Source organism: Hemiscyllium ocellatum, chromosome 3 (genome assembly GCF_020745735.1).
Source record: "Hemiscyllium ocellatum isolate sHemOce1 chromosome 3, sHemOce1.pat.X.cur, whole genome shotgun sequence".
In the NCBI taxonomy this organism is placed as follows: Eukaryota; Metazoa; Chordata; class Chondrichthyes; order Orectolobiformes; family Hemiscylliidae; genus Hemiscyllium; species Hemiscyllium ocellatum.
In genome coordinates, this window is record NC_083403.1 from 83,816,442 (window position 1) to 83,828,481 (window position 12,040).

Below are 12,040 nucleotides of genomic sequence, written 5' to 3' on the forward strand. Positions count from 1 at the left end.
CTCATTTTTTTCTTTGTTAAGTGGCAAAAATCTCTAAAACCTGGATGTTAATATCTCTAAAGTCAGTTGACTTGAAATTTTCCTACTTTGGAATATCCACTAAAGAACATAGAATGAGGAATTGGCCATTCAGCCCATCAAGAGTGCATTTAGATCATGCCTTATCATCTATGTCAATGCTAATTTCTGGCATTATCTCTATATCCTTTGACATGATTAGTCTCCAGAAATCTATCTTAAATATGCTCAATGATTGAGCTTCCACAGCCACTAGATGTAGAGAATTTCAAAGATTCACCACTGAACTTAAATGAGCTACTCCTTCCCTGCCATTAAGTCCTTGCTTTAAGGCTCAACAACCAGGTGAAACAACTTTTCTACACTCACCCCATCATACCCTATAATAATTTTGTAAGTGTCAACCCTCATTCTACAACCCTCATTCTAGGGAATACAGATCCAGTCTCCTCAATCCCTCCATCCGAGAGATTAATCTGGTGAACCTCCCTTAGAATCCTAATATGGCAATATAACCCTCCTTTGAGAAGGACATCAAAACTGTACACAGTACGTTAGGTGAGAAATCACCAAGACTCCACGCAACTTTAGAAAGACAACTTTATTTATGTACTCACGTCCCCTTGCAATAAAGACTAACATATAATTTGACTTCTTTATTGATTGTTTCACCTGCATGCTAACTTTTAGTGTTTTGTTTAGCAAGGACACTCACATCCCTTTGATCACGAGCACTTCCTCTCTTCCACCATTTCAAAAATATACTGCCTTTCTTTCTACAAAAATGAATAACTTCACATTCATTCGTCTCACATTCATTGGTTTTATTCTAGCTCATTCACTCAGCCTATCCAAGTCCTCTGGAAGCTTTCTTGCATTTTCCTTATAACCTATGTTCTTACCGTGTCAAAAGACAATTTACACATATTACACTTGGTTGCTACCGGCAAATCATTGCTATAGATTGTAAACTGCCACAGATTGCGAAGAAAATTGATGCAATACTCTTTACCTGTGACTAGATTCATTGGTCAATAATGGCTAAATGATGACTGTTTCAAGGGAACACTCCAAGTGTTTACAAGAACAGATTATCTACCAATTCACTAGATTGCACTTATATTTCTAGTGTGTGTAAGTCAAACAAAACAAATCCTGGGTTGATGCTTATGTTATAAAAGGGAATCAAATTATGTGATTCATGCTTTTCAAAACAAAATAAGTATCCACATCATGATTCCTGCAACATGCTATCACACCAATCATGAGACTGTTAGAAATATTTAAAACAGTTTAAAAGCTTGCACTTAGCTGCTGTTGTCCCTTTGCTAAAGTATTATGTTTGGCAATGGCCAGTAAGGAAGGTTACACTGGGTTGCCTGGTTCTGCTTGCCTGTATTCCCATTGAATTTTTGGTTTAAAATTCGATGTGTAATAGGTGTCATCAAGAGCATGAATTAGTGTAAACTGAAATCTTGGCCTTTGTGGTGCAGTGGGAGAGAGGTTTGCAAATGATGAAAGTCCTAGTCGAGAGTGTTGTACTGGAAAAGCACTGCCAGTTAGGCAGCATCCGAGAAGCAGGAGAATTGACGTTTCGAGCATAAGCCCTTCATCAGGAATGAGGCTTCTGGGCCAAGGGGGCTGAGAGATGCATGGAAGGGGGTTTGAGCTGGGGGGGAAGGTAGCTGAGAATGTGATAGGTAGATGAAGGTGGGGGTGATGGTGATAGGTCGGAGAGGAGGGAAGATGGACAGATAGGACAGGTCAAGTGGGCAGTGCTGAATTGGAAGGTAGGATCTAGGATAAGGTGGGCGAGGGGAGATGAGGAAACTGGTGAAATCCACATTGATCCCATGTAGTTGGAGGGTCCCAAGGCGGAAAATGAGGCGTTCTTCCTCCAGGTGTCAGGTGGTAAGGTTTGGTGATGGAGGAGGCCCAGGACCTGCATGTCTTTGGGGAAGTGGGAGAAGGAGTTAGTGTTCGGCCACAGGGCAGTGGGTTTGTTTCATGCATGTCTGTATTCGCATTGATTCCATTGTGCAAAACTCTGTAACAGGTGTCATCAAGAACATGTAAACTCTACATTGGGGAGACAAGATGCCTCAGTGTGGAACGCTTCAGAGGACATCTCCGGGACACACACACGAAACAACCCCATCACCCCGTGGCCAAACACTTTAACTGTGTTGTAGATGTAAGAAGCACAATATTATGCTTGTTCAGTGTTAGAAGTTCATTATAAAACTGAGTTGTTATTGAAGCGAGGTAAAGATTAAAGGGAGATGTATAAGTTGATGTGCAAAGATTATGTCAAATTTGAATATGAACATAAGGTTCCAGTAATATTTAACTTAGTGAAACAATCAATTTATGGAGGGAAATGAGTTGCCTGGAAAGAGGAGATATGAATGGCATTATGAGAAGTGACATGAGAATAGAATTAGTTGAGGTTACTCATTTGAGAAGGATACTGGCACAAAGCTCAACGGCTCCTATGCTGGACTGTTCTTTTTTTGTTAAATTTGGACTCAAAACCATGTGCTTTACTAACTTCCTGGGTTCATGCATAAATAATGACCATTTTGGTAAGGTAACACAGGATTATCACACCCCTAATAGAATTGTACAGCACAAGTCAACACATTTGAGGAGGAGAGAGAAGATTGACTTGGAGATTAAGTAAATAGATATATACTTATGGTAAACAGTATATGCAAAAGGATGAAGACTACAATCAATCATGTTATCTTAACATGAACTGCCATCAATACATGTAGGAATTCAAAAAATAAAGACAACTTTTTTAAGTATTCGGTTCATCAGATATTTTGCTATCAACAATTGAATACACATTGTCAATCTCCATTTACAAGCACTTCAATATACGTAAATATTATAAGTACAAACTTATTAGTAATGAAGAGAGAAGTATTGTTTTGAACATCACAACACAAGCAGCAGTCAACTCTACTCAAGTTTGTACATACCTGCAATCTGAGGTGTTGTCTGAGGACTGAAAGGAGCTGATGCAGGATTGAGAGAAGGACGAGGACTCCGTGTTGTGGCACCCACTGACATTGCAGTTTGGCGAAGGCGTTCCAACTCACTGAGACGTTCTGAGAATAATCCAACTTTGGGCTGGTCTTCAGGCTTCTGTCTGTGTCCTGGTTAGAAGAAAACGAAATAGCAATCTACAAAAATTGCCTTGTAGCCACTTATGCTGAAAAATGTAGGCTTTTCTGTAAAAATAGGAATTTATTCTCAAAGGCAATCCGATCGTATTGGAGAGGCTCCAGAGATAAGCCAGTATAATAACAGTTGAGAACCACATAAAAGGAGGACAAGTCCAAGAGCAGAGCGGTTGGAAAGTACAAGGTAGAGAGTAGAGCAGTGGATAAATAGTAGTCCATGAATGGCACAGGACACAAAAACAGAGTAAGGTTACAGCACCAGTGAAACTAAGTTATGGATAAATATTGAGCTTTTCTTTAGTCTTTATATTATATGAGTGTCACTGGCAGGGTTGACATTTGTTGCACACCTCTAATTGCCTTTGAGTGGTTTGTTAGATCACTTCAGAGGTCAGTTAATAATCAACCATATTGCTGTGAATCTGGAGTCACATGTAGCCAAGAGCAGGTAAGGTCAACATATTTCCTTCCCTACAGGACGTAATTGAACCAGATTGATTTTTACAACGATCAATAATTATTTAGTTTGTGGAGAGTATCATGACCCTGGCAGTAAATGTTGGCACCTCAAGAAACTTTACCTCACAGTTAAACTAAACTCTGAGTTGCAGACAATGCAAAGCATCATGGAGACAAAGAGGAGACAGTTGCACTCCTTATATAGTTAATGGTGCAGAACTCATTGGTGATCGGGGACATGAGTTGTGACTGTGATTCAGGCAGGACCCATGTTTAATGCTGGAGGAGCTTTTCACTTTACTATTATCCGAGAAGCAGAAGGTTGTCTGTGTGATTGAGGGCAAAGTTTGCAAAGCAGATGGGCAAACTGACCCAGCGTTATTATACATAAAATGATTCAAGTGGGAGTAATAAAAATGAATGTAGTACTAGTGGGGAATTGGGAAGTTAGGGGTACAGATACTGTTCCCTGTAGTTCCAGATTTAAAGACATTCTCTCAAGCTGTGAGAAAAATGGATGTGAGGGGAAGGATCTAGTTGTTGTGGTCTACATTGGAATCAATGACATAGAAAGAACTAAGTGTCAGGTTCTACTAAGGGAGTTTGAGGAGCTAGGATCCAAATTAAAAAACAAAATCACACTGTTTTGGATTATTATTGAACTTTGTGAAAATTTGCAGATTGATAAATGGATTAGAAGGTTAGATGCCTGTGTAGAAATCATAAGATTTGATCTTTTTTGAGCATGTGCATATTCTGGAGAAAGAGGTGACTTCTGCTGGGAAAAGCTGCACCTAAACCAATATCATGTTGAATCAAATAACAACAGTAGTCAATTGGGATTTAACTAATAAAGTAGGCCAGGAATGTGATGTTCGAAGGACTTTGGAATGGTCTATTCAAAAGCATCAAGAGAAAATTGTGGAGCAGAGTGGTAATTTGGGTAAATATAAAGCCAGTGGATTGGGAATGGAAAGTCACTTTACGAAGGGCATTAGTGACATCAGTTAAAAACGAAAATAGTTAAAGCCAACTGTACCATATCAAAATACTTGAAGCACTCATAACAAATCAGATGTAGTAATTAAACAGCTAGAAATAAATGGGATCAGTTAAACTAATAGCTATTAGATGTAGCTAAAGACCCACAAAGTTTCTGAAAGGTCACTGGACCTGAAACGTTAACACTGATTTTGTTCCACAGATGCTGAATTTTTCCAACAATTCCATTTTTTTCTGATTTCCAGCTTTTGCAGTTCTCTTAGCTTTTTGTGAAGTAAATATTGCTTTTTTTTAGGAGAGAGTGGAAAAATAGATGAACAGGAGAATGAACGAATCTTAGCTCAGAAATGTAAGGTCTCTTTAGGTGGAGATAAGAAACAAGATAGAGAAAAAGTAATTTATATTCCTGCTAATAATATTTGAAACGTTGGACACAATATAAATCAGGAAAGTGAAGTTTCATGGAACAAAGGTAATACAATAATCCTGTAAGATTTAAGGTTAATATACAATGTGTAAATCGGATTTATAGTCTGAATGGAGAGGACAAGTTCATGGAAGTTCTTTTAAGTCAATTAAAGATTAGATTAGATTCCCTACAGTGTGGAAGCAAGCCCTTCGGCTCAACAAGTCCACACAGACCCTCTGAAGAGCAACCCACCCAGACCCATTCTCCTACATTTACCCTTGACTAATCCACCTAACACTACGGGCAATTTAGCATAGCCAATTCACCTAACTGGCACATCTTTGGACTGTGGGAGGAAACTGGACACCTGGAGGAAACCCACGCAGACACAGGGAGAATGTACAAACTCCACACAGACAGTCACCCGAGGTGGGAATTGAATCCGGGTCTCTGGTGCTGTGAGGCAGCAGTGCTAACCACTGAGCCACCGTTGCCGCCCCAAAATCTAAACTAAATTAAATCAAATTGAGCCAAATTAAACTGGTTTCAAGGGATACTGTGACAAAATCAAATGTTCAAAAATTTAAATGAACAAAATTCAAATTAAAATGTCACTTTTGAAGTTAATAATGTACTCTAGCCCATGCAGTGCCCATTGGCAATGGAAGGCATCAGTTGTCAGTGGACACTGCACATGCCTTCTCCAAGGATATCCAGGCACAAACATTACCATACAAATAGTGCAGGCAGTCAGATCAATCATAACCTCAACTACCCACTACCTGGGTCTGATTATAACCAGTGTGGCCAGGTTCAACAGGTCCTCTGATCTGTCCATATCCCTCATAGCAAGTGGACAAAGATCTGAGCTTTAAACAAAAATAGTGTGTGGTAGATTATAGTGCCCTCAGAAAGCAAAATAGGACATGCAATCTCATAGGACATGGAACATGGACTCCTTAAGACCGCAGAAAACACAAGCAGCACAGGAGTCTGATAAACAACTTAACCTTTTATCATGTGGGGCTACTGCATATGCAACACTCTCTGCACAAAATCCATAAGATCATAAGATTGTAAGCCTCAACAGAAAAGGGGAGTATTCACACATAGCGAGCTTCCATCTGTGGTTCCCGAGACCTGAAGCTGGCAAGACAGAATACTACAGTGTGTTCGGAGATTGAAACGGGTGAAGCAACTGGACAGGACCATCCTCTGCACCAAATAAAATGGCCTGAGAGGAGTTTCTGCGAGATGGCTCATATTCTTAGGCACAGGTTCCTGAGGGAGATTTCAGGGTCTGAGGCCAATGTGGAATTCATTCCAAATGGGGGCAGTCTCAGACAGAATTTCACCACAAGCCTGACTGACCTCAATACCACAACATCTGTTGGGACTGAGTGTCATAGTTTTGAGGCCATAGATGGCATCAGCCATAATCTTTTCATTGGAGTGTGTACAGGATAATCTTCTAGATTACTATGTCAAGGAAGCAACTGGGAAAGAGGATATTTTTAATTTATATTGTGCAATGATGCATTGTTAAAGAGCTTTGAGAAGTTAATAATCATAATAAACTGACAATTGAATTTGATAGTGACTTAGCCAAAAAGACTGTAATCAGAAATCTAAACAAGTTATGTACTTATGAAAGACAAGTTCGTTAACCTCAAATGTGAAACAATTTCAAAAATACAACAATAGCTAAGTGATGGCAAGCATTTATAGAAAGAAATCACATTTTGTAATGAATGTTACATGCTCTGAGGAATGAAAGTCCATGGAAAAAGTAGTCTAACCATTGCTAACAAGGGAAAGTAAAGATGACATTTGATTAATGGGAGAAGTTTATAATATTGTCAAAAAGCCTCAAATAATAGCAAAATACTGTGGTTCTGGAAATTTGAAATTAGAACAGAAAGTCCTAGAGAAACTCAGCCTGTCCAGCAGCATTTGTGGAGAGAGAAAAAGACTTAATGTTTCAAGTCTCAAGACTCATACTTGGTTCAGAAGAAGTGTCTTTGGACTTGAAACGTGCACTCAGTTTCTGTCTCCACAAATGCAGCCAGACTGTTTGAGTTCTCCAGAATTTTCTGCTTTTGTCTTAGAACTGGAAGCTTAATGATTGAGAAGATTTTAGGAATCAGCAAAGGTTAACCTTGAAATTAATATTGAGAGAGAAAAATGGAATACCAAATAAATTAGCAAGGGACATAAGTAGCAACATAAAAACAGATTATAAAATGCTCAATAGGTATGTGAGAAAACATTTGCAGAAGAAACTGGGTAAGGTACCACTCGAGATTGTTATTCTCCTTTCTATATCAATGAAGAGCTCTGCATTTCCAACAGGAGATTCTGATCAGGGCTCCTTCACGAATGGGGAGAGCACTTTAAATCTGACAAGCCCCTTGAAATACCAAATGGTCGAGGGAAGGCAAATAATATCCACAATTGTGCAGCCTTCAGTTGCCACGTTTGTGATATAAAGGTCAACATCATAGACAGCCACTTTGACAGTTCCTGTGGAAGGGTAAGTACACAAGGTAAGTGTGAGGTTAGAGTGCCAGAAAGGTCGGGTGCCAGATGGGTAGCATGTCAGTTGGGTATGAGGTCACGTAAATAGGGTGCTAGACAGGTAGGGTGCATGTTGGGTAACAGATAAGGTCCTGGATAGGTAGGTGGCCAGATAAATAACCTGGAGCAGGTAAGTCAGAGATGTACAGCCCTCGGTCTAACTCGTCCATGCCGACCAGATATCCTAAATTAATCTAGTCCCATTTCCCACCATTTGGCCCATATCGGTCTAAACCCTTCCTGTTCATATTGGCATCCAGATGCCTTTTAAATATTATAATTGTATAAGCCTCTACCATTTCCTCTGGCAGCTCATTCCATACATGCACCACCCTCGGTGTGAAAAAGTTGCCCATTAGGACCTTTTTAAATATTTCCCCTCTCACCCTAAACCTATGCCCTCTAGTTTTGGACTCCCCCTTGGCTATTCACCTATCCATGCCCCTCATGATTTTAAAAACCTCTATAATGTCACCCCTCAGCCTCCAATGCTCAAGGGAAATACCTCCAGCCTACTCAGCTTCTCCCTATAGCTCAAACCCTCCAACACTGGCAACATCCTTTTATGTCTTTTCTGAACCCTTCAGCAGGGAGATGAGAATTATACATAGTATTTGAAAACTGGCCTAACCAATGTCCTGTAGAGCCACAACATGACCTCCTAACTCATATACTCAAAGCACTGATCAATAAAGGCCAGCATATCAAATGCCTTCTTCATTATCCTGTCTAGCTGGGACCCCACTTTCAAGGAACTATGAACCTGTACTCAAGATCTCTTTGTTCAGCAACACTCCCCAGGACATTACTGTTAAGAGTATAAATCCTGCCCTGATGGTATTTTTCAGGTAAGTCAGGGTGAGTAGGAGATTTCAGGAGAGGTAGGCCATGTCCTGGGGTTGAGGAGAGGTATCAGGTCTGGTGGAGGGGGGTAATGGTGTTGGTTGCTGGTGGGAGAGGAACAAGGTGAAGTAATAGGTCCCTGGGGGCTATGCAGAGTGTCAGGTCTGGCAGCAGGAGAAGGCAGCTCAGGCTCCAGTAGCAGGGAAGGAGGTTGTTGAATCCTGGGGACCTGGCAAGAAATATGTCATGTCTGACAACAAGGAAGGATGGGGTGGAAGGAGGAGAGCTTCTCCAGTATTTCCCTGATCATCATATAGTATTAATTGTCTGGAGATAGGACCTCTCACTATGCAGAGTGAGAAGATTTCTGATTCTGAATGAAGCCTAAGACTGCAGGATTTTGAAGATATAAGAAAAGCAATATTATGAAGGAATTTAAATACAAGAATGAAAATATTAAACTGGTAGAATTGGTAGGCTACCAAGAAACCAATGCATGTCACCAATCAAAATATGTTGAAAAAGACATTGTATGTCATAAGATATAGCAGCAAAATTTAATGTGTTGATATTTGTAGACAAATAGATGTTGGACAATGGCCAAAATAAAGCATTGTAATAGATGTGTCTGGAAGTGACAAAACCATGCATATGCTTTATGCTGCAGATGGACTGAGGCATGAGTGAAGGTTTTGCAGAGGTGATTTACACAGCATTACTACCCCAAAAGTTTGGGAAAGGCAGATGACGCAAAGTATAACCAAGGCAAGGAACAAGTTGTGGCCAATCATAAGGGAAATTTCAATCATACCCAAGATATCACAGTAAGGTATAGGTGACAAGTCTCCTATTGTGGAGAAAATGGAAATACTGAAAGGAAATACAGTTGTGATTCTTGATCCATTGGTAAAATTCAAGGGACTTGCGGTCACTGGGCTGTGCAAGAAAGGATTCATTACTCCAGGATCTCTGAATAATAATGATAACTACAGCAACCCTTCTATTGGAAATGGCACAGATGAAATTAGCTCCTGTTGTAAGCAGAGATGACCTCTGAAGAGATGCTTGCAACCAAGAAACTTTTTAAAACGATACACAATATTTACAAAGATATGTAGAAGACAGCATCCACAGAACCCTGCTGTTCAGGTCCTAACTTCATGTGCAGTAACATGAGTAGGCATCACTCATGATTTATGCTGTTCCTTAACATGATTGGATTTAACTATTATCATACATCTCCTTAGTTTTCATCCAATCCCTTTTAAATCATTATTGTTTAAATATTAAAATTTCTCTTAACATTTAACTATTAACAGTTTCCTTACTGTTACACCCCTTCAAAGTCACTTTTGAACATTGTTCTCATGCTGTGTTGAGGAAGGATTCTGTAGTTCACTTGCTACACCTGGGGAGGTGGAATATTTTCACTGGGAAAGCCTACAGGGTGGTTTGATTGAAGTCCTGGAATGCAACTGAAGTTGTGGAGGAACTGTACATGTTGAACTGCAACCTTAAGGGGTTTCAGTGATTGTTTCTGTCATTTTTGATTGAGTTACCTGAGAATCTGAGTATGGAAACCATCCAACTATCGGTTTGTCCTTTAACACAATTAAAGCACTTTAATTCCTTTGAATGATACCACTGGTGTCTGAACAAAGGTGATCTTGGCTTTTGGAACCTCATCAGCATTGAGTCTGAGAGCCACATCTCCAGAGCGATCCTGCTTCCAGTGTGGGCAGATTGTGAGCATGGTGTCATTGAGTGTAAAAAGTGAGGTCTGCAGATGCTGGAGATCAGAGCTGAAAATGTGTTGCTGGTTAAAGCACAGCAGGTTAGGCAGCATCCAAGGAACAGGAAATTTGACGTTTCGGGCCAGAGCCCTTCATCAGGAATGAGGAGAATGTGCCAGGCAGGCTAAGATAAAAGGTAGGGAGGAGGGACTTGGGGGAGGGGCGATGGAGATGTGATAGGTGGAAGGAGGTCAAGGTGAGGGTGATAGGTTGGAGTGGGGTGGGGGCGGAGAGGTCAGGAAGAAGATTGCAGATTAGGAGGGCGGTGCTGAGTTGAGGGAACCGACTGAGACAAGGTTGGGGGAGGGGAAATGAGGAAACTGGAGAAATCTAGTTCATTCCTTGTGGTTGGAGGGTTCCCAGGCGGAAGATGAGGCGCTCCTCCTCCAGCCGTCGTGTTGTTATGTTCTGCCGATGGAGGAGTCCAAGGACCTGCATGTCCTCGGTGGAGTGGGAGGGAGAGTTAAAGTGTTGAGCCACGGGGTGGTTGGGTTGGTTAGTTCAGGCGTCCCAGAGGTGTTCTCTGAAGCGTTCCGTAAGTAGGCGGCCCGTCTCCCCAATGTAGAGGAGGCCACATCAGGTGCAGCGGATGCAATAGATGATGTGTGTGGAGGTACAGGTGAACTTGTGGCGGATATGGAAGGATTCCTTGGGGCCTTGGAGGGAAGTGAGGGAGGAGGGGTTTAACTCTCCCTCCCACTCCACCGAGGACATGCAGGTCCTTGGACTCCTCCATCGGCAGAACATAACAACACGACGGCTGGAGGAGGAGCGCCTCATCTTCCGCCTGGGAACCCTCCAACCACCAGGAATGAACTCAGATTTCTCCAGTTTCCTCATTTCCCCTCCCCCCACCTTGTCTCAGTCGGTTCCCTCAACTCAGCACCGCCCTCCTAACCTGCAATCTTCTTCCTGACCTCTCCGCCCCCACCCCACTCCAACCTATCACCCTCACCTTGACCTCCTTCCACCTATCACATCTCCATCACCCCTCCCCCAAGTCCCTCCTCCCTACCTTTTATCTTAGCCTGCCTGGCACATTCTCCTCATTCCTGATGAAGGGCTCTGGCCCGAAACGTCGAATTTCCTGTTCCTTGAATGCTGCCTAACCTGCTGTCATTGAGTGTAAGTCTGGTCTGTCCTGTAACATTTCTTCTTCTGATGTACATGTTCATGGTCTCACCCTGTTATAGTCAGTGTTAGTGCTTGGAATGGGTTCAGAGCCTTCAGACCTTCAACAGTAATTGTAGAGTGGAGCTGAAATGGACCAATGTGGAGAGGTAGTTGAGTAGGACTAAATGAAAAATGCCAATCCAACTCAGAATGTTCTTAATAGTTAATACTCCACTTGCTTCGCTATTGACTTGAGAATGCTTCAGTAAGCTTGAAACGTTGAGGCCACAAAGGATTAGAAACTGGTGATAGTAAATTATGGCTCAATATCGGAAATGACTACATCAGGAATTTTGTTAGCATAGCATGACTTAACTGTTATCCCACAACTCCAGTGGGAATGCTCAGAAGAGATGTTGGCAAAAGAACAAATCAGGACATTCAAGGGGGGGGCATTCATAAGACTGTGGTGATGGGTGCCTCAGTGAGCTATCTGAAAAATGCAGAGAGACCATAGTTGTGAAGTTATCCAACATACAGCAGTTCAAATCTGAATGGCAACAGAAAAAATAGGAAAATGGAAGATGTCAAATTAGATTGAGAGGAACACAGTACACAAGAGTTGAGAGGTGAGG

The 12,040-nt window shown here is 41.4% G+C and overlaps 1 protein-coding gene across 5 annotated transcripts in view; it reads right to left on the reverse strand.

Annotated features, from left to right (window-relative positions):
- runx2a (RUNX family transcription factor 2a) overlaps window positions 1–12,040 on the reverse strand; it is a 151,361-nt gene that overhangs the window by 35,803 nt on the left and 103,518 nt on the right. For all 5 annotated transcript variants that reach the window (XM_060851381.1, XM_060851390.1, XM_060851362.1 and 2 more), the window contains one exon: window positions 3,006–3,182. In XM_060851381.1, the coding sequence (XP_060707364.1) occupies window positions 3,006–3,182 (177 nt within the window). The remainder of the gene's footprint in view (window positions 1–3,005; window positions 3,183–12,040) is intronic.